This window comes from Lissotriton vulgaris, chromosome 9 (assembly GCF_964263255.1).
Source record: "Lissotriton vulgaris chromosome 9, aLisVul1.2, whole genome shotgun sequence".
NCBI lineage: Eukaryota > Metazoa > Chordata > Amphibia > Caudata > Salamandridae > Lissotriton > Lissotriton vulgaris.
In genome coordinates, this window is record NC_141697.1 from 265,375,739 (window position 1) to 265,398,065 (window position 22,327).

Genomic DNA, 22,327 nt, shown 5'->3' on the forward strand with positions numbered 1-22,327 from the left:
CCATTTGAACCCAGGCATGGCAAAATGTTAAAAGTTATTGTTATAAAAAGTGCTATTTTGGGTACAAAGAGGTATGGTGGGTGGCATTTATTTGACTTATAGAGTTATCGAAGTCTGTGTTTTCAGGGTTGCCTGGCATCTGTTTGTGAGGTATGATCTGTATTTCAGTGCCCTATGCAAGTAGCTAGCTTTATGAGCCACAGCGTGAAGGAAAGACTCAACAGGCTCCTGCATGACAGGAGATCTGGTGGGCAACTACTTTATCTTACCTCTTGCATGTGTACATCACTGCTCTCTGGATTCTTGCCACCTGTTCCTGGCAAAAGTCATTTTACCTGATGGGTGTTCTTTTGGAATTGCTCTGCTAAAGGAGTCAATGCCAGACTCCCTCATAGTATCCTACAAGTGGAGCAGACATTAGAATTGAAAATTACCTGTCGGCTAATGCGTTTTGGTACATTACAGAATCTGGGCTGTGTTGAAGGGTGGATGTTTTGCTTTAAAGCTAATTATTGCATTCAAACTGGAAAGCCTTCACAGCCAGCAAACACATTTTATGTAAGATAGACTGCCACAGTGAAAACAGGTTATATTTTAAGACCTTCAAAACAAAAATAAGACTTGCTTTAGCCATAGAAAATGTCATTTTCTTTCAGTCTTCGTTTAGGTAATTAGTTTGGTCTTTTAGTAGAAAAACAGAACTCCTAATATCTTCAAGTTGGATTTGTCGTAATTCTTTTCGACTTGGAAAAAAATGTGTATACGCTACGTATTTGATAATGTTCTACTTTTATGGAATTATTTCTATAATGTGCTTCTGCAGTACTCTGTCAACTTTTTAGTGCTATTTCTGACTAGAGCAATTGTACAAATAAAAGACAATTTACAGGAAGCAATCCTAGATGTCACATCAGGAGCCAGTTATATCCCTGAGTGTGTCAGTTCTGATGCTGCAGAGCAACACGTTGTACGTCATATCCGCAGCATCACCGGACACCCAAGATATACTAAAAGTGTTCTCGAGTTGCTAGTCTAGCACCAGGAGAAATTTTAATGGAGAATACCACGACGTAAGTGTTTGATTTTCGTGGCCTCTTTGTTAATGATCATTTCATAATCTCTGTAGTTCCCCTCAGTTGAATAATATTGCACAAGTAAAATTTCTTTGACCGAGTTTTAAATTGAAATCTGCAGGGGTTTAAAGTCTTGATGGCATGCACGTCTGTATGGAAAAAAACATTTTTATTTCATCTAAATAGTACAGTTTTCCAATTGTAATATTTATGATGAAAGCACCATTTCGAGAAAGGTTTCCGAAGTCCATCTTTAATGCAGGAAACGCTTGAGGAGCAAGCAACCTTTTGTCTTTCCCTAATTAATAAAATAAAATATTAAAATATCCATTGGCCTCCTCCACTTCTAGGACTTGGCGGGGAAGTTGCACTGAGTCATCTGAGAGATTTCAGAGTACTTCCAAGTGATTTGGCGGTTGTGTACAAGTCATAAAAAGTCTCTACTTTCTGCCACACTGCAAGGTAGGGTTGCGATCGGAAGGGGGTCTGGGTGTTGGCTGCAACCTTGAGAAATCTGAAGAGTAGAGTCCAGGCCAGGTCATTCGCTCATGTTCCGCTAACTCAAAGTGGTATTCAAGGATGAAACCAGCAGAAAGGATAACATTTATGCCAATGTGATCTGTCCAAAACACTGTTTCGTTGCCTAGATTATGGCTTCTTTCCCCTAAACTTTGCAGATCCCTGCGTAGCATTGAAGCTTTGCCGACATTAAGCTTTCATACAGTTCACAGTGGTCCCTCCTTCTGAGTTGGCTGGCAGCGTTCTTTCTATTAGGGCACAGGTCTAGGTTCAGTTCCAATAATATAAGAGCCTTGGGACACAAGCAGCACACCATGTAAGGAATCCGATTAAAGTTGCGTCTCTGAATTTCTTGCTACTTACGTTGTAGTCCAGGTGATAGTGCCTGAGACTTGAGTGCAAAGAGAGGCCATGGATGGCTGTGCCCTTCTTGTCTTCCTACTCCCTATTGGCTAGACATGCCAGAAAAAGGGAGTGCAGGATGTCTGGCTTCGTACCTTGGCCCTGTGGCACCTCTCGTAGTCCATTGCCTGATGGCCAGTCCCCACTCTTTTCATCTCAGCTGCACTTACATGATTTGACTACCATATTGGACAGCTGTTCCACCTTGGGAGTTCGACCCACATAGTACAAGATGGTGAGAGGTTCCAGGTCTTGGGGTACACAGCATGGCGATGCAGAGGCTTCAGGGTTCAATGTGTTGTACAAACCCAAAACCTACAAAAAGCAAAGTAATTGATTAAAAGCAAGAAATATGCCAAAAGCTACACTAACATTTTGCACACAAGAGGGTAATTTTTTTTTTTACTTTTCTCTGGTCTAATTCATCTGCCATTTATAAAGCGAGCTAAAAGTGACACTTCTTTTTATCAAACTGATTCGAGAATATAGCATATCAAAACTGAGCACTGTGTTGTGACTCCTTGGTGGGCATCCTACGGACAGAGCCAATTAGGCGGTCATATACATATTCTCCTCCTCAAATCCTCCCCAGAAGAAGGATTCCCTGCAGTTGGAAAGAGTGGCACTGTCCACTTGTGTGCTGTGTATCTGATAGAGATATCTGGCTGCAGATTCCTTAACTTTTGAATTCTCCCCAGGCGTGAGTTAATGAATCTGCGGCTTGACTATGTCTCTACCAGATAATGCAAGGTAAGTAACTTGTTCTTCTTAGTGTTTGTTGTAGAAGATGAGTCTATGTGAGTGTGAGGAAGGCAGAACAGGAGAGTGAGGTGGCGGGTGAGAATGAGTGGTGAGGTGAGGCCTCATCTACTGAAGTGTCACTGCGCTGATCCTATTACCCACATCTAGAATTAAGTCTGCTGACTGCAGAAGAGACGGCAGCTGATTCCTTAAGGGTCTGCTGAACCATGGCCCACTACAATAAAAAACATTGTAATTTTGCTGCTAAGAGCTGTTGATCAGCAGAGTGATAAGCTGATGTCAGGCCGCAGCAGGCATACTGAAGGTACTAAGCAACGCCGAACACTGATACATCTCGACAAACTTCCATCACCATTGCAAGGCCAGGCGTTTGTGGAACACATGCCCAGGTCATCGCTACACAAATCCTATGCTAATACATTCTCAGACCAGGTGTTTATGCACTGGAGCATGTATCAGCAGTTTCTATTGCTATTCAGAAGTATGCATTGGCAGTTCCTGGTGTTGTCACTGAGGTATGCATCAGGTCTGAAAATTATTTGGAGCACTTTCCTGCTAACACTTTAGTTAAAGTATGAGAAGGGACTCATATAGTCCTCTGATTTCATATATCTGGTTCACATGGTGGACCACTGGACACTGGTCTTCTATATGTTTAAAATATTGTTAACGTTTTGGTGTCTAACCAGTTTTCTATTGACCTTTTCAATACTTTACCCTACAGTCCGGGGTGGCTACTGATAGGCTGAAAAAAAGAGGCTATGATTCACACATACTCAAGGCAGCTAACACCAGGATCCTCACTGTTAAAAAAGAAGACACTTTGAAAAACAGACGTCAGAAGCAGGATCGAGACGCCCAGAGACTTTCATTTGTTACCACCTATTGCACTCTGAATCATCTTTAAAGCTTTGGTCAAACATTGGGCATTACTTAAAGGGGTACCTGGGGTGAGTCAAATAATCACCGATAGACCCTCTATGACTTTCAAAAGGAGCAAAACCTTGAGTGATGTTCTTTGCCGCAGCTACACCTTACCGAGGGTCCCTCGACACAAAAGCTGGCTGACCAAACCCAATGGATTCTACACTTGTGGCTGTAACGTTTGCCATCTCGGCTGCAACAGGACCACGACATTCAAATACAACACTATCACTGAACACAGCATTCGACAGTTCATCAACTGTCTAACCGGTTTTGTGGTATATGTAATCATCTGTGGATGTGGGAAGATCTATGTGGGGAGTACCACTAAACAACTAAAGATTCGTATCCAGGAGCACCCCAGAGCAGCACTGAATGGAGATACATCTTATGCCTTAGTATCACATGACTGTGAGAAGGGCGTAGACAGGGCACGCTTCCGCTTCCATGGCATAGACAGTGCCGGGCTCAACCAGAGTGGAGGTGACAGGGCTCTGGCTCTAAAACAACTAGAAGCCAGATGGATTTGCACATTGCGCTCTTCGAGCTTGGGGCTAAACACAGACAAGGATATGCATTCCTCCTTTAGACCCTATACTTTTTCTTTCTTTAGGCCCTATACTGTTTGCGCAACAATGGCCATGTGACTAACTGACTTTCACGGTCACAAGATGTTTATGCACCTAAAATTAGCCGAACCGGTACAGTTCTTGCAGAACACATCAAACAAAGCTGAACTGACACAGCTCTTTTATAACACAGTGTTACCATAAACATTAATGAATCATCACGAACACTTTATGTCTGAGTTATGCACTACAATGATTAACAAACTGACACATAGCTGTATGTGAAATGTATAAATACTGTGCCTTAAAAGTGATTTGCATAGTTAAGGCAATATGGGTGTGTGTCCTTGGCAACCTTAAAATGTGTCACGGCTACTGTTAGTTAAAAAAGGTTTTGTTTGTCCAGCTATATGCTGCTTGCCTACACTTAATGTAACGCTTACATGCTTTGCTGCACTGTAACCCTTTTGCCTCAAAGCCTGCGGTATTAGAACTATCCTTGAACTTAGACATAATACTTGGCACTGTAACCATATTGCCAGAATAGATTGTGGTGGTAGAACCAGGTCCTAAACATCATTGTGGGTCAAAAAAATGTGGCCTGTTTTACTTTACATTTTTGCCGCCCCATTTACTTTCTCCTTTCCTTTCATCTGTTGTGTCCCTCTAAACACACGTTTGCCAAACACTTTACCTGCACGTAGAGAAATATAGGAGATTATTAAGACATTTTTTCTGAGGTGCCAATAAGCTTATTAACCGGAGCTATTGCTTTTAGGAAATTATTGTTTTTTTTTTACAGTCATGATCGCTTGATTGTTTAAATACATCAGACAGCCTTTGAGGTGGGTATAAATCTTACTACCTGAGTCAATACTTCATTGGATTTTTGTTTTTCTGCAGTCAGGATCGCTTCCTTTTTTAGAAAGCGATAAAACACTACACATTTTTCCAGTGGGGACTAATTACCCGAACCCAGAAGTACCGTTTCCAACCTAGAGCGGTCTAGTTGCATTCAACCATGTAATCCGGGCTTCATCCGGAAGTGAATCGAGAACTTCAACCGCGTGTTCCGGGCTTTACCGGGAAGTGAATACGAGTACTTCCTCCTGTTCAGACCTTGCCAGCATATTATAAACATGGGCCAGCGTCTGGTTGTACTCGACACCAGATACGCTGGCGACAGGACGCACTCCGGACACGGTGTTGCTTACCCTGCGGCTCTAAGGTAACTTCTGGCTTGGCTCTCTAAGGCCGCTATGCGCTACGCTCGTGTTTCACATTAGGTGTTATTTTCGCCCAATTGTTTGCAAATTTAACTCATGACACGGGAGGGGCTTGGTTTGCCTTAGAATTCAGGGTCCGTCTGTTCCTTTTGGATGCACAGCGCGTAAAACGGATTTGGTAACATGCTCTCTAATTATTAGCCGTGCTCCTGCGATAATGCTTGGTTTACGGAATACTGCACTGATGGGGGTTAACAGTATTCTCCGACTGAGGAACTGAGTGATGCAATGTCCTTCATCAGATACGCATCCTGAACTTAGGATCACGTGCCTTGTGCCCCTGAGTATGCACCCTTTGACCATGCCCTGGGCATCTGGGTTTTCATTGCATTGTCTACAGCTAAACTGAAACCGACGTCAGTACATGACGGTTCGTTGGTACTAACACTGTTGTGGCTTCTTTAATCGCATCTATGCCGGCTTCTATTTACGGACTACCATACTGGCCCTCCACCAAGCCAGTTGCCCGCTTTTACAAAGTTTTTGTAATTTAGCGGTCTGGTGGACTTTTGTTACTGAGACCTTGCATGACACATGTGGTTAGATTGTGGTTACTAAGGCATTTCTGGCTTTGAAACTGCATTCTATCACGCTACTCCTTTAAATCATTGACAAACCCCCCGTTTTTTCATAGGTCCTCTTGCTTTCTTCGAGACTTACTCTCCACCACGAGAGTGTCTTACACTCTGTTCAGGTATGTCTCGAATCACTTGAATTTTTGAACCTAGCTCCTGACTGTTATTCCACCTGATTTACAATCTACAGTAAATAAATATTCTTTCAGAAACGGCTGATTTTGCATTCTGGACACCTTCAACACGTAACTTGTCTTACCATCAGTATTTGGTAAGCCATCCACCTCTAATGCCTAGGTAGCTTGCACGTGGCATGGACTTTGGTGCTGACCAAGTGGGCACTTCTGTGTCTCTGTCCTTCTTGGATTCCATGAGCACTTTTTTATTTTAGCTTCTAAGATATTCATGTGTGACTCACCTTCACTGTCATGGTGTAAGTTCTCGCTATATATTGTTTGGAGCTTGCACATTTTTTCTCACGGTTCTTCTGTACTTTTTGATCACATTCATGCTCCTGATCGGCTGTTAGATCACCTTCTCACCAACGTGCTTCATTGTGAGACTGTAGTTGGCTCTTACAGTGGTTCACGCACCCCTTCTTTCCCTGAGGGATTTTTCGTTTTTTCCTTCTCACTACTTGAGCACTCTAGATCCTTATGCGCTAGCATTTCTGGAATACCCCTTCTTCTTTCTTTCTCTCTCGTCCTTTGTTTACCAATGGAGACCTTGTTTTAATATAACTGCTTTTGTTTGTGCAACATCTCTGTATGGTCTCTTTTCTAAATTTACTGAAGTTTGTTCAAATTGTATGCCATTACAGCCCTGAAGAAACCCTTGATCTGGGCGAAACGTGTTGGCTGATCTCATTCCTTTGCATACCAAAAACATCTGGAAATAAAAGACCAATAACGGCACAAGACTAATGTCGTCTGATTGAATATGTATGTGTGACTTGTCATTCATATGTTGCCTCTCATCCAAAAAGCGTAATACTTTTCAATACTTTGTTTTCTCTTTTGGCACCTTAGGTGTATTTTTCTCTTCCAGATTTTGTTTGGCCTCAACTTTGACCTAATTAATATTTGTTTGACAGGAAGAATACACAAATTTGGGTCTCTTCTTCTCCACGAGTCAAAAAGCATGAGCACTTCAGGAGATATGCTGTCTGAGGTGGAAATAAATTGAGCTTCCTGCCTGCCTTTACCTTGTTTGGGTTCTCCAGGTAGCAGCTCCACAGGGCTCAGTGCAGACCCACCACCGGAAAAGGACTTATCAAGGCAACCTTTCTGGTAGTTACAGAGGCCTTTGTCCAAAGTGGATTCAAAGAAATCCAAGGATCTGAGGATATATTTAATTCATCTGAAGTTTTGTTTACTTTGACTAGTCCATCAGTGCCTGCAAAACCCTTCCTGCTACATTTCTTCAATGCTGAGTACTTCTTCAACGTGGCTAGGCCAATACATAATTTCAACCTTGTCCCTTATAAGGATGTTGAGAAGTAGCTCGGCATAAAAGAAACGTAATATTGAGACTGAAGACGAAATGTCAAAAGTATTGTCTTGCACAGCTCTTAACCTCTCCTAAGACCTCAGCTTCAGATAACACCTGTATTTTTAGATAGCGCTGCTGCCTACAAATCTCTGTCCAGAAGACTTAGCTAGCATAGTCAAGAGAAAGACCAACCCAGAACTAGATCTAATAGTTAGCGAAAGAAGTTTGATGACTGCACTTTTATTGAGGCAAGCCTTTTAAGATGAAGTCTGGGTGGATTTTCTTTAATCATCCCCATGTGGCAAAGACATACAAGTGCCTATTCAGTCTTCAGGAGAAAATTCTGATTTGCTTGTTAAGCTTGTAAAGTGTAAGGATTATTTAATACTGCAATAAACAAATTGCAAACTCCATATGCTGCCATTTTTTTGACTTTGAGCTGAAGGTGTTTCATTTTGTGAAGTGATACCTCTCTCACCAACAATACCAGTTTTCTATACATTGTATATGCGAAGCTATACTAAAAATTACATATGTCCTATAGCACACCCTCTTTTCGAGGTCATCTATCTAGTTTACGTGTATGCAGCGCAACAAGCAATGAACAACTTCGTGGAGGACAATAGAAGGCTTTGTCGGATGCTAAATCTTCCTTAACTCAGGACCGGCCCATGGAGTTTGCTAAGATGATGAGAGGTCTCTTTGAGCCCATAAGTGCAATATTGGATATCTGTATTGGTAGTGACTCTTTTGGTAATCATTACACTAACTTGAAGCTTGGGCAAATTCCATGCGTAACAATTTGTGGTTTTTTTCAAAGAGGTTCACCAATTAGGAAAAGGCACCAGGAATGTTGCCCCAAGGTACTTTTCACGTTTCGATTTATACAGACATACACGTTTTTCCTAATCCGGCAACCATAAAGCCAATCAATATCCTTATGTTTTAATCGTGGACCCTGATCCCACTTGGTTGAAGAACCCTGGTTTATATACACACGCCCATCACACTGGGTTATCTTTCTACAATTTTTCTGTTGACCCCACAGTATTTTGTTTCTTCTCTTTCTGTAGTCCCTGGTCACTAACGATTAGATATCACAAACTGAGTCACGTTATACTCCATAGACTTAAATACCAAACTTTAATACCGGACATAAAGTTTGATTCCATTCAAGACATGACACTCTCATTACCGGATTTCGCTAATTTGACCAGTTTTTCATGACATCAGTATTCTGTTGGTGGCTAACGTACTGATTAACTTATGTTATGTAGCATACCATTTTTCTGTGCTGATCAAATTGCTCACTTACATCTGAAATGTGATGTTGAAGTGCTTATTCGTCAGAAAGAATATAGGGGCTTTTCACTAGAAAATGACGAAGGGCGGTGCTGCAAACCATTGTGCTGCTCCTAAGCTCTGTCGTTAGGAAAGAGCACAAATGTGTCATATTTACAGCAATACGACGTCCCTGTGCTTTCCGCTGTGCTGGCGCACAATTGGCTGCCTCACGCCAATGCACAACACCCTTGCACCATGGTGCAAGGGTGCCTGCAATGCAGGGAAGATTGTTTTTGTGCAGGAAGGGACACCTTCCTAAACAAAAACATTCACTGATGGGGTTTTCCTCTTTCTATGTGTGGTGCAGAATACAAAAAAGAAGGAGAAATAAAATGATTTCTCCTTGTTGCGCCACTTTAATGCCTCTCTTGGGGAGGCATTAGAATGTGACGCATTCCCTGGTTTACGAAATCTTGTAAATCTTGATATGCGTCAGAATCCGCGGGTGTTGTGTGGGAATACTCGCAGCAACACCCATGGAGCGCCCCTTTCACGCAGAGTAATGCGTGAAAGGGGGCCACATTTGCAAATCCATGAAAAGCCACACAGGGTGGCTTTGCGTGGCTTATTATGGCTCACCATTATGCGCCACTGGACCATCAAAAAAAGTGACGCTCCAGTGGCGCAGGGCCCTTGTAAATATGCCCCATAGTATCCTTTCATTTGTTTAAATCAGTGAAAGAATTTACATAGAAAAATAAACAAATAGATTCTGCTCACACCAGATGTAATACACATTACTTTACTATACACAAAGAACAAAGGAAGACAGGCTACAAAGTATGTTGATTGTGGCCAACACGCAGTCCCTGTTGAGCTAAACTGTTTCTTAGCAAACCATTTCAAAATTATAGTTCTCTGTATATAATTTTTTGCCTGAGTGTGTTCTACAAGTACCGCAAGAACAACTAGAACACTTCTGCGCTTCACTCTTCAGAAACATCCCTTTGGCAAGAATGCGCACAACGTAAACATGGAAAAGATCCATTACATCTGCATTTGTTATTAATTTGATTCGATGATCAGAACAGGCATCACTCAATAAACTGTATTTTTTAAGGGCCTGCCTCCCAGTTTTATTTACTGCTTGACCTTCTGTTCCATAATGCAGTGGTTCTTAACCTGTGGTCCAAAGACCCTTGGGGGTCCACGGGGCCTACTCAGGGGGCCCACAGCTGTTTTACAAAATTAAATATTTTAAATTGAATATTACAATTAATACATTAAAATTAATAAAGTGTATGCAATTAAAAAGCAAAATTGCTAATTTAAAAAAGTTTTCTTTATTGGATTGTGATATTTGAGCATTTGTTTGGTTATATTTGTTTTTGTATTTTTGTGCATTTTTTGAGATTCAAGTCATAGAATTTGATTAGGCAGGGGGCCCCCGATTTCCAATAAAGACTCAGTGGGGGTTCCAGAATGCCAGTAATGATTCAGTGGGGGTATACAGAGGTCAAAAGGTTAAGAACCACTGCATACATTCATCTGGGTAGAGTCCCCTGCTGGAGAAGTTAAATAGTTAAATGTAAAAATACATCTATAGCATGGGCATTGATTGGTCCCAGGTTAGCATGCAACCCACTCAGCATTCCCGCTTCAGGGAAATTAGGAGTCTCATTTATGAAATGTGTTGCATCGCTGCGGTAAAACATCGATGCAACACTGTTCAGTGCGCCCTCCATGCGACACCATGGATGCGCAGCATTCACTGTACAGGGCTCCATGTCGCAAGAATTGACAGCTACGTCAGGAATCATGACATATCTGTTGGCGTAAAAATGGCACATTGCTGGAGTGTGTCTGGAAACAGATGCAACTTCATCAATGTTTCATTTCACATAGGGCAAGCCCGATGTGAACAGGCCTGCGTTACCCCTTACGCCGGCTTCAAGCAGGCATAAGGATTTGACGCAGTGAGGCCATAGAAGTGTTGCAGTGAAATAACATAGATTTCACTGCGTAACTTCTACATGGCTTTCCTGCATTGGAACACCCACCCTGCATACATTATACCTGCCGCAGGTACATACCTGCCAATTTGAAGAACACTCATTGTATGAGGAGGGGATGAATCCTTGAAGGGGCGGGCCTTGTGCTGAGAAGTATCCACCAGGCACTTTTGAACCCCACCGGCCCCCTGGCTCCCTCCTCACCGATGTCCTGGGGTGTTTTCACACCCCTTAATGGACACCAGCAGTTGAAAGCCTCGAAAAATGAGCTGGAAAACCACTATTTACAGTGGTTTTCAGCTAGTTTCCCCAGTTACAGTGCGATATCGGCTCCTTTAAGTATGGGCGAATTTTGCGAATCTCGCGTTCGTGAATTTTGCGGATTTGCGAACTCGCAATCCGCAAAATCCGCGAATTCCCGTGATTTTTTTTTTTATGTTCGCACGGGTTTCTGCAAGTTCGCGAGGGTGTTGTACAATTTCGCAAATTGAGAAATTGTACAAAACGCGTGCGAACTTGCAGAAACCCGTGCGAACACAATGTGCCCAGCAGGGTATGTGCCTCTTGTGTAAATAAAAGGTCAGAGAAAGATCAGTTCAGCAGATGTAGAGAAAGAAGCTTCTGGTCACAGGAACAGCACAGGTATTGCGCTCGTGAAAGTCAAGGATGCAAAGCCTATCCAGCATCACAGCTGATTTTCCACGGTAGATTTGGGAAGAAGGCACACCTGTCCTGCCTCGACAACGCTCACGATTGTTTTTGGGCTAATGAATGAGTCACTGAATTTGAGCATCAACTAGTTCGAGCGACCATGTGTGTGTTACTATGCAATCGCCCCGAAGGGCGCAGGGGTCCCTTGAGTGAGCTGCAGACCTGTGCCCAGCCATGCAACTATTTTACAATGGCGCCAGCAAGCTGCCAGCGCCGTTGTAAAATAGTTACAAAGTTAGCTTGCACAGGAAGCACTTAGATAAAATAAAGCAGCACCTGCTTTGTTTTATCTAGTGGTTGCTGTGCAAGCTAACTTTGTAACTATTTTACAACGGCGCTGGCAGCTTGCTGGCGCCATTGTAAAATAGTTGCATGAGTGGGGGTTCAACTTTTGAACCAGTTACGTTCGCGGATTTGTTTTTGCGGATTTTGCGGGAAATCCGCAAAATTCGCGGATTTCCCCAAAATCCGCGAGCGTAACGGATTTCCCGCTCACACTTAGGCTCCTTAACCGGAGACCATGTGATGGGAGCCAATATCATGTGTCATACAGTGGCACCGTGTGAGTTGGCAGGTATAATGTAGTGCAGGGGTTTACAAAGTGATGCATCTCCCTAGATGCGTCACTTTGTAAATATGCTGCAGTATGGCACATTTTTTACTCCGCAGCAGCATCAGAAATAGTGATGAGACTGACGTAAGGGCCTCATAAATAAGTCCCTGGGTGACTAATATGAAAGCTTCAGAATAAAATCTGGGGGAGGGCATCAAAGGTGTAAAGCATCGTTGGAGTTCCTGTACTCAGCAGAAGCATTTCTGTTTAGAAACTGACCAGTGTTATATTAGACATTTTTTAGACGTTTGGTACCCTCAAGGCCACAGGAGGAATTGATTTGTTTACAAATCAGGAAAAGATACATATGTTGGAGAACTGGTGTGATTGGTAATTAAAAAAAGTTCTAGTACACTGACAAGTACACTAGAAATAATTTTCAAGGCAGCAAAGCCATATCATCCAAAATTGTGTCATACAGAAGGCTGGAACCTCATCTGTCTAATTCCATAACAGGCAAAGTTCCTGAGATAGCATCTCTTTTAACTGCCTTGTAATTGCCCAGTGGATTTTAGTGAATGGCAACTTGACATAACTTGGGTGATGCCCCTTGTGTAAAATGGGTTCCAAAATTTAGTAGTCCTCATAACCTAATTGCCTGGGTCTTTCCTTTGCCAAACTAACATGCTCGGCCAAGATTGTTCACTGACTAGCCTCATAAAATGGCTATGAGGCGGGAAGTGGCCATTGCACTGTAACACAGTATGTTTCTTTGTGGATTGGACCAACATGGGCAACTCGCTGTCCCCGGTGACACAACAGTAGATAATTACACTGCTGAACAATGGATCAGTAGAATAAGAGCCTTAAGAATGCAGATATGTGAAAGACTTGCAGAACCAAACAGAAGACAGTTGAGGCTGTGGTTTCTTTCAGATAGACCTGTATTGCCCATCTACATCAGAATGAACATGAGGGGTCAGGACAAGTGTCTGTAGTGCTTTTCATCTACTTTCTGTGCCCTGAGGCAATTCTTTCACTAAGAAAAAATATTAGGTACATTTGCCCAATCTTGCTCAATTTGCCAAGCACCAGATGTGAACTCAGTAACACCCTGCCTGTGTTGGAATTTAAGTGGGACACGTCTTCGTGAGTGACAGCAGTTGGGTGTTTACATTCAGGCTTTACTTACTGTACTGTAAGTTGTGTCCGCACTGCGCAGGTATGGGCACGGCCCTGAGCAAAAGTTGGCATAGTATCCTTTCGGTTCATGCACCCACTTCCAGTTGAGATCTTGTCTGAAGTCAATGTAGAGCGATCGCACACAGCAGTTCTCCTCCTGGCTTCTGCAAAAAAACATTACAGAATGTGAAATGGGACAATGAACTTATAGGAGTGGAAATATCTGTTTTTCGTCTAGTAACAAATGTTGGCTTATGGATCAGGGAATAGGAGCATGACCTGGGCGGAGACTAGTTATTTAGAGACTGAGATAGTGGTAGTCAAAAAAGCCTAAAGGAGAATGCATTCTCATGGTGCTATTGTCTTGTGCTTCGTGTGTAATAAGAGGAAGGTATGCTTGTGTGTGGAGTGCACCCAGATGTTTATGATATACGTGGTGCAAGTGTTGTGGGGGATGTTGTTAAATGTGTTTTGGTGAGATTTGTACTTTGTTAGTGTCGGTGGATAAAGTGGCGGTAGGAGTAGCCTGCGGGTCCTGTCGGACAGTAACAGTCACCTTATCTTTATTATTGATGCTTGAGCAGTTACAAGTTCTCAGCAGGCTGGTGAATGTTCTGCTTTCCAATGGGTGTGTCACAGTAAGAGTTCCTTGCTGATGTGACACGTAAAGAAGTCCATAGGAAAGAAAAAAGAACAACAACCGATGAAGCGCGTTGGTTCCTAGTAGGGTATCCTATGTTGGACACATTTATACAATTCTCCATAGCCTCTAGACACTAATAACGTAATACAGATAGGGTCCCTAACATGGTACTCTCAACATGAAAGTGAGGGTCTGAGTACCACCATTTTTTTGCTATGGATTTATGAAGTGCTGGCCTTAGCAGCTATGGTGGATCCATGATGTTATGTGGCTTGATCAACATAAAATCACATTTGAATTTCAAGTTCCTTTGAGATGGAATTCTGTGAGACCTGGAGCTGATGGCTCCTCTGCACTGATACCAGTGCTGAACTAAAATGCACTTTGCAGCGCTTGGACGCCCACCGGGCAGCAGCCGCGCTATACAAATGACAATACTATACAGTACAATACTTTCAATCATTCATACGTCTGATGTCCTGTACATCATCCTTGTCACAGGGACACTGTAAGGAACAGAATCGGCACCGCACACTGGTGTTTACTTCGAGAGTTGAACTGGATGTACGAGATGTCAAGGCTATGGATTTAATTTAGATAGACCATTAATGGTGGATATACCAGACAGTCAGGTGTACATCTTGTAGATAGTGGGAATGTCAAAGATGATTTCTACCTGTTGATGAGAAGGCAAGAACTAGAATATAGGTGCTGTTGGCAGTGGGTAAGAGTATATATACCAGCTGTTGGCACTGGGTGTGAGTGGGAGTGCCAGTGATTGCCCTTCCAGACCTCACAGTGCTTCGCTTCCTATTGGCTAGGTTAGGGCCCCACAAAACCCCATACAGACATCCCTAATTAAATAGTGGGAACAAGCAGGAGTGTATATGCCAGCTACTGGGAATAAACAAGAGTGGGCGTGCCGTCTGTTAAAAATGGGTGGGGGCAATTGTGCCAACTGTTTGACGTGAGTTAGAGTGAGCGAGGAATGGGTGGGAGTTAATAGTAAAGGAGTTAATGTGCCATCTTTTGGAAATAGATGAGGTTGGCTGCAGGCCTTGTGTGACTGGGAGCTCACATTTCTCTCATGACCTTAGATTTACCTGAAGCAGTAGTTTGTGTCTAGGGCTCTCTTCTTCCTGGGGCTCCGGGAGTGACTCTCAGTGCGATGTGGCGGTAACATCATGAGAATCAAATGGGGGTTGTGCTGATCCTTTTGCTTCTTCAGGCGCCCTAGATCTCCACGCCCAAAGTCATCTTCGCCATCTGTACCTTGGGAGAAAAGACAAGATGAGAGGCTGCAAAGGACCACTGGCTGGGAAGTGCCCGTTAGGGCTATAGGGATGTAAGACCTTCTCTGCTCCTCCACAAATAAATGTTAAGTTCAAATATCTTCTCCTACTTACAGACTAGCTAAAACAGTGTACCTTCTCGGTTGGGTGTGCATGGGGTCCCGGTACCATCAATCAGACAGGGCTGATATCTCCCACACCTCACACGGCTTGGGGCGCGCACTAGTGTAGCCCACATCTCAAAGTACAAGTGACATGTGTATGTATAGCTGTCACTCCCCCCTCCTGCATGGGGGATGCTCTGGTGCAACTTCCACATCACGGATTCCACTGGAAGAGTATTGCTGTTCCTCACACTCACAGCATGTGGCACATTGTGGGAAATGAGCTCGTTTATCTCCAAGTCCACGACTGCACAAGGCATTCATTGTGGCATCTTCCACAGCACAAATATTTTATGACTGCCTGGGACAGTCACAGGAGTATCTACCACACCACAGAAAGCCTCACAACATCACAGACTGTATGGGGCACGCGCGGCAGTATATCCCACACTACACATGTATGGTGAATGCACCACTGTAGATCCAAAACACAGGAATGCACTGGTGTATCTGTCTCAGACTGCATCAAGCACGTACCATTCTATGTCGACACCTCAGATTGCAAGAGAATTTGTTAGTTTATCTTCAGCAGACTGCATGGGACATGAACTGATGTTTCGCCCACGCCACAGATTGCCGCAACCTTGCCCTAGTGATGTTCACACGCACAGACTTTAAAAAAAGTTTTATTCATCGAGGCATAATACAACATAGTCAGTTTACTGGAATTTTTACAGTAATCACTCATTAGATTTTCGTTTTAAATCATTTACATCCAGGTCACTGAGTAGGTGATCATCTCTCCGTCAACTAGGGAGTCTTTACATGACATGCTCCCTTTTGTTTTTGCTACTGGGTAGGCCCACCAGTTGTTAATTCACCAGCTTGCACCATTACCATTCCTCTCAGCTCTTCCTCCAGCCTACACAAGCTTTGCCATGCTGCCCATATTTTTCAACATTTCTACGGGCATCCCCTGCCCTCAAACAGTTCTTTCTGCTTCCATGCATTGGTTCGTCCTAACACAACACCTCATTTTTGTTGGGCATTGCGTCATTCCCCGGTACCTTGTTATATCCTTTCGTCATCTCCAGTGAGCAAAGAGTTAGTGTAGCTTAGATCATACCAGAATCCCTGGGGATTCCCACGACTGCAAAGTGTGAGGTGAGAAAATCTCTACAAACCAGAACCCTGGACATCTCCTACAACCTCCTGCCGTGACATTTGGATCTGCCTTCATTCCGGACAAAGGGGACCTTTTCTACCCCACACTTTAAGCACCTGTCATTCACCACCAGCCCCATCTTGTGGAGTCTGCTTCGGTTGTAATATGCCATCTGGGTATATTTAGCTGGATTAGCTGCAAGTTAGCACCGGATAGTGTTGTATCACACTGCAGTGTACTTCCTAGACAGTACAAATAACATCTTCCAACTTCTTTCTAAGTTCCTGGGAGCAGTCTGGCAGGTTATTTAGAATCACTCTATATGTCGAGGAGACTATTCCCTTATCCACTGTATCAGTATTCTCTGTTCAAGGGGTTAATGTCTGTCATTCACAGTGGCAGATCCTCCGCTAAGGTGGAGGAGTGTCGCCCCACTGCCCTCTGAGCAGTTAAAAAAGGAAAAATTGAATGAAAATAACCCTGTGTTATCTTTTTTTTCCCGTGCTTGCTCAGTTCTCGGGGTGCGGCTGGGCTGTGCAGAGAAGGGGGGAGCAGTGGTGAGCACTTTAAGTGTGCATGATGGTTTGGCCGGCTGTTTTAGGCCAGTCAAAACAGTCATGCGCACTTTGCATGTTCTCCACCAGGCTGTAATGCACAGCCTGGGTGAAGAACTTCACAGGTTCATTGTCCCCATCCCAGCGCTGCACCACGGCGCTCAGACCAATCATGTCGCTGCTGTCATGATGACAGCAGCGTCATGATTGGCTTTGAGAGACTGTGTGCTTCCTGCTTCAGACTGGGAATCAGAAGAGACAAGGAGAGGCAGTGTCACAGTGACCGTACCCAGTCAAATGATTTGTATTTTTTCCACTCCTTTCTCCAGGCCCCCCTTGCCCTGCCTGACCACCACTGTTTGGTTGCAGCCGCCATTGGTCATTCATGTCAGAATGAGAAGCCAGTGTGTGTCAAAGCTAGCAGTTTCTGTACAGTTGTGTGGGTCTAGTTCAAACTCTGTTTTCACCTGGGCAAATGAATTTGTGTCCCATTTTTTTCGCGGTCCCCCAGATTGGAGATTACGATGACATCTCAACTCAGGAACCTGGTAGTTGTAAACCTACATCAACATGGTCACCGCCCGTAACTGGGCCATTATAATTCGTTTACACCCCCATCTAATGGCTGTCGTAGCGACCACGTTTTAATCACAGCAGTTGTTGCTCCTAAAAGGGAGTTTGCTCCCTTGCCCCATACAGATAATGCAGTTATGTTTTGTTTCCTATTGCCAGCCTGTCCAACTGAATTGGAGATTCAGTGTTTGCAGCATGCACCCAGCCATTGACCTCTATTAAGTGGACAGCCAGAAGTAAGGTTGGATATGTCAAATATAAACCAACTTGTAGAGGCTGTGGGTTTAATTCTCGGGGACTTGCCATCTCACGGCATGGTCTTTATTTGCTATTCCATTCTTTGGATTCTACATGATTTTTCAATCAAATATTAGATTAACTGCATTTTGGAAATTCAACCATTTCTCTCCAAGCATCAGTTTATGAGTTCTGAAAATACACAAATCTTCATCAGGAATACACAGTTTTCAATTTTGGTATGCAGATATTAATTCAGCCAATACACAGCTTCCAATTTAGTAGGCTGAGTGGCACACGGAAAGGCTACTTACAATAAGCTGGAGAGCTACCTATATCTCAAGAGCCTCACAGGAGAAGCATGGCTTAGTGCATAGCTGGCAGTGCCAGGTCCCTGCCTTAGTGCTCTTAAATTCTTGTAGGTACACACAGGGTTGGATTGGTATCAAAAATAGGCCCAGGCATACCAAAAAAGTGGCCCACATTTGTGGACTGCCTTCCCGCAAAACACCGCTACAGTGAAGTTTTATGAAAAGAAAGGGTGTGGGGTGCATGTTTTCACTTAGATAACAAGCATTTGCAATAGGTCTCGCATTAGGAAAGTTTGAGCTATTGGTATTGTAAATGACAAATTTTATATTTATGTGTTGGTTTTGAAAATAGCTAAATTAATAGCTTCGTCATTTACAATGCCAATAGTTTTAACTTTCGCAAATGTGACACCTATAGCATTTGTAATGCAATGTGTTGTATTTACGTGACTTATGTGATGTATTGATATTACAAATAATAATGGCTTTTAATTTTTTTTAATAATTAACACTTAAATAAAAGTTATTGTAATTTATAATGGCAATAGCTTAAACTTTTGTAAATAACTTTTGTGAAGATTATGTTCAGTGTATTTTATTGTGACAAAAATCTAAGAACAGAAGTGAAATATTAACATCTTTTTGTGACATTTGTAATAAAGCTTGAAACATTGAGAGAACATATTTGAACCAGTGTTGTTGAATGGTTGCACAGATTGATGCTGTGGTGGAGCGGAGTGATGTCGTGGTGGCGACGAGTGATGCTGTTGCGTTCAGTGATGTCGTGGTGGCGACGAGTGATGCTGTTGCGTTCAGTGATGCTGTGGTAGCACATAGTGATGCTGTGTGGCCCCTGAGTGATGCTGTGGTGATGCTATCGATAGACAGAGTGAGTGAGGGCGATAGATATAAAGATAGAGAAAGTGAGTGAGGGCGATAGATATATAGATAGAGTGAGTGAGGGCGATAGATAGACAGAGTGAGTGAGGGCGACAGATAGACAGAGTGAGGGCGATTGATAGACAGAGTGAGGGCGACAGATAGATAGATTGAGAGCGATAGATAGAGGGCAATAGATGTGTTACAAATTAAGCCCCGGGAAAGGACATCGCTCTGACACCTTCGGGTAAAGTCCGCGCTTTATAACCATGCATAAATAAATCTGTTAATAACACGTTTCAAGGAGCGCAGTAGTCTAATTCGACTGTAGCTGTTGGGCTGGTACTTAAAATGCATATGTCCACTGTTTGGCAGGCCACTCTGTCCTTTGTGCCTTGGTGTCACTGCACCTGCTGCGCCACTAATCCATACGCTTCAATCTGAACTCTAAACTATGCCCATGCTCTTAATAAGATATCTGCTAGCAGATGTAACAAAGCCAGTATTTAGTTGTAGTTTCAGCCGATATTGTAACAATATTTTTATTTAGATTAAAGCCACATTGTGCATACTTTATGTGGCCTCTATAACAAACTGATGAAAGGAAGAGAATCCGTGAAGCTGCATACATCGCGTTAAGCTTCAAAATAATGTGAATACAGGCACTTTTTTTTGTTCACAAAATAACGACTAATAAAAAGAAAATCAACTGTAGGGACGTATGTAAGCGTGCACGAAAAAAATAGTTTCGGTTTAACAAAAAACAACGTTTAACTCAATACGCTTTATGCTATTTCCCGAGAAAAACATTACGCACATGTTTACTGTGACACTGGGATAATTGTAATGCATTGCTATTTAGTTCAGACAAAAACACAGACCGAAAGTCTGCTATAGTGTGAAACATCACGTTTTCACCATTTGGAAAGGAAACCAGACCAGGATAAGTAAGTGCTTTAAGCCTTGTAGAGGGTGGTGAGGGGTGCAGAGGCCTCAAAAAGGGCATCTACAGCATGTCTGAGTGCTGCGGATCCAGAACCCTGATGCTTGTATCTTCTTCTAGAAGAATGCATGCGTTTACTTAAACTGCACTTTCCAGCACCCAGTACTCAGCGCCAAGATGTCGTAGGAGGTGAACGTGTGAGCTGAAAAAACGCCTGTGATGTTATAGAACAAACCTAAGGTAACGCTCTTCTTGACCACTTCACAGGGACAAAGTGAGCTAATCCCCTGACTCGTTGTGATCACAGCCACTTTTGCTGCTGCCTGATCAAAGCTGGCCTTTGAAACTTGACCTTCAGCATGTTATGACAAATTCACAGCTGAGCAGAGAAAGTCAGGAAACAACAAAGGGCCGATAAGGGGCAGTTTCCAGTACACACTGCACTGCTGGCAGGTTCACCTTCATTGCTGGTGAAACAATAAATTCCAAGAGCAAAGGTAAGCATCAGCTGTTCACTGCAAGGCACGGCTACAGGTGTATTTATAAGAGGTGCAAACTGCAGAAAAGTTCCGAAGGCAGTTGTTTCTTTCAATGTCACTAATGTTCGCTGCTGAGAAGTCAAACAGAAGGGGCAAGCTGCAAGGTCTAGCATGTATGAATGTAAACATGTATAGAGGATGTGGCCTAACGTCTAGAGCGGTCGACCTCTACGCTGGGGATGGGAAACCAGGTTCGAGTCTTAGCAGAGACGGTTGACATTCTGTGAGTCAGAGCAAATCACGTAATCGTCCCGTGCCTAACAACACCATTGCAATCATATGTGCACATTGCACGCATATAATACAACTCAGCTATCAAACTGAATTGAATTATTTTGAAACAGTAATTATTTGCGAGAACCTGTGGGCCTGCAGTTAATGTTTGTGTCCCCGCCAGGCATCAAATCCAAAGCATGCAGGAACAGCTTTGGAAAGACGCCTACTCATGCTTGGCTCCTATCAAAAGTAGCCCAACGCTAGGAATGGCTTAGTTTGCTGCATCACTTCTCCGTACATATGCCCTGTCTCTTCAATACAGCCTATTTAAAAAATGCCAACATTTCATGCTTTCTCTTCCCGGTCCCCCAGCTTCAGCTGCACGGTGATGTGCATCTTACAGCCAGGCAGTGATCCCTATCTGGTGAGCACTTGGATTCTGGAGTCCAGCCGAGGGCTGCCACTGTAGTGCGCTACACAAGCCATGCAAGCATTGCCCTCACCATAGTAAACCGACCATGCAAACTTCACCTGTAGTCAGTAAATGCGGAGCCGCGGTTGCTGTTAATTAATAACTCCGTGGCCACGTTTGAAAGGCAAATGTTCAGTGTTGCCTCGCATTACCTGGGACCTGTTCTCTGCAGCCTGACATTTCCGAAGTTCCTGGCTCCCTGCAATACTTACTGCCGGACGCAAATCCTTTTTTATGTGTGCTCGGATTTCGGGATAGTTTGCTAGGTGACCAGCTAATCAGATGTCTAGCAATATCGGCAGCACAGGCACAAAAGGTAGTGTTTTAAAAATTGCAGCGTGAATAGTAGTGCTCGTGAAAGGCACAGGGTTCATAAAAGCTGTGGGGAGGGGGGAGGAGAAATGCGAGACACGGCCTGGCGGCCGTGAAGTGTGAAGCAGTGGGCGGGGGAGTGGATGCCTTTGAAGTGAAGCTCTCGGAGGCAGGAGGCTCGGGAGCGAGGGGTAGGGTAATTGGAAGTGTAAACCAGCATGAACGCCAATGTGGGGGAAAAGCGCGTGCTTGTGTTCACGTGAACTGTTTGAAATCCGCCGATGGTTTGAGAACTTATTTTGCCCACTAAGATTCTCCCCTATCCATTCCTTGCGGAATGGGGTAAGCGAGACCAAAAAAAAGCACAGATTAGTTCACACTGCTGAGCGACACATGAATGCAAGTAAGACCACTTCTGCTCAGGCCCCCACGCCCGTTCAATCAACATATATTAATGGGCCGGCCCAGCGAGAGAAAGGGATTGATACCTCCACCCATCTGCCTTCTAGAAAGGCTAATCAGGCACCCACTGGGCTGCTGGCGGCATCCTAACAGCACAGACAACCCCCAGCTGCCTGTAACCCAGAAACTGGTCCTAGGATGCTTGTTTGCGGTCCAGGGAGGACCTGGCTTGGCAGTTAAGACTGAACGGTTCCCATGAGGCACAGGGTCACGGCTGATTTGCATATGCCAAGGTCTAAACTGGAGTGGCATGGTGAGCAAAAGAATGATGGATTTAACCCA

General features: G+C 43.6%; 1 protein-coding gene across 1 annotated transcript in view; it reads right to left on the reverse strand.

Annotated features, from left to right (window-relative positions):
- Window positions 1-1,225: 1,225 nt before the first annotated feature.
- The window catches only part of TGFB3 (transforming growth factor beta 3), a 137,242-nt gene continuing 116,140 nt past the window's right edge, over window positions 1,226-22,327 (reverse strand). Inside the window, exons 5-7 of the mRNA XM_086937531.1 lie at window positions 15,090-15,258; window positions 13,354-13,507; window positions 1,226-2,309 (exon numbers count right to left, since the gene is read on the reverse strand). Coding sequence (XP_086793657.1) covers window positions 2,151-2,309; window positions 13,354-13,507; window positions 15,090-15,258 — 482 coding nt within the window. The 3' untranslated portion in view covers window positions 1,226-2,150. The remainder of the gene's footprint in view (window positions 2,310-13,353; window positions 13,508-15,089; window positions 15,259-22,327) is intronic.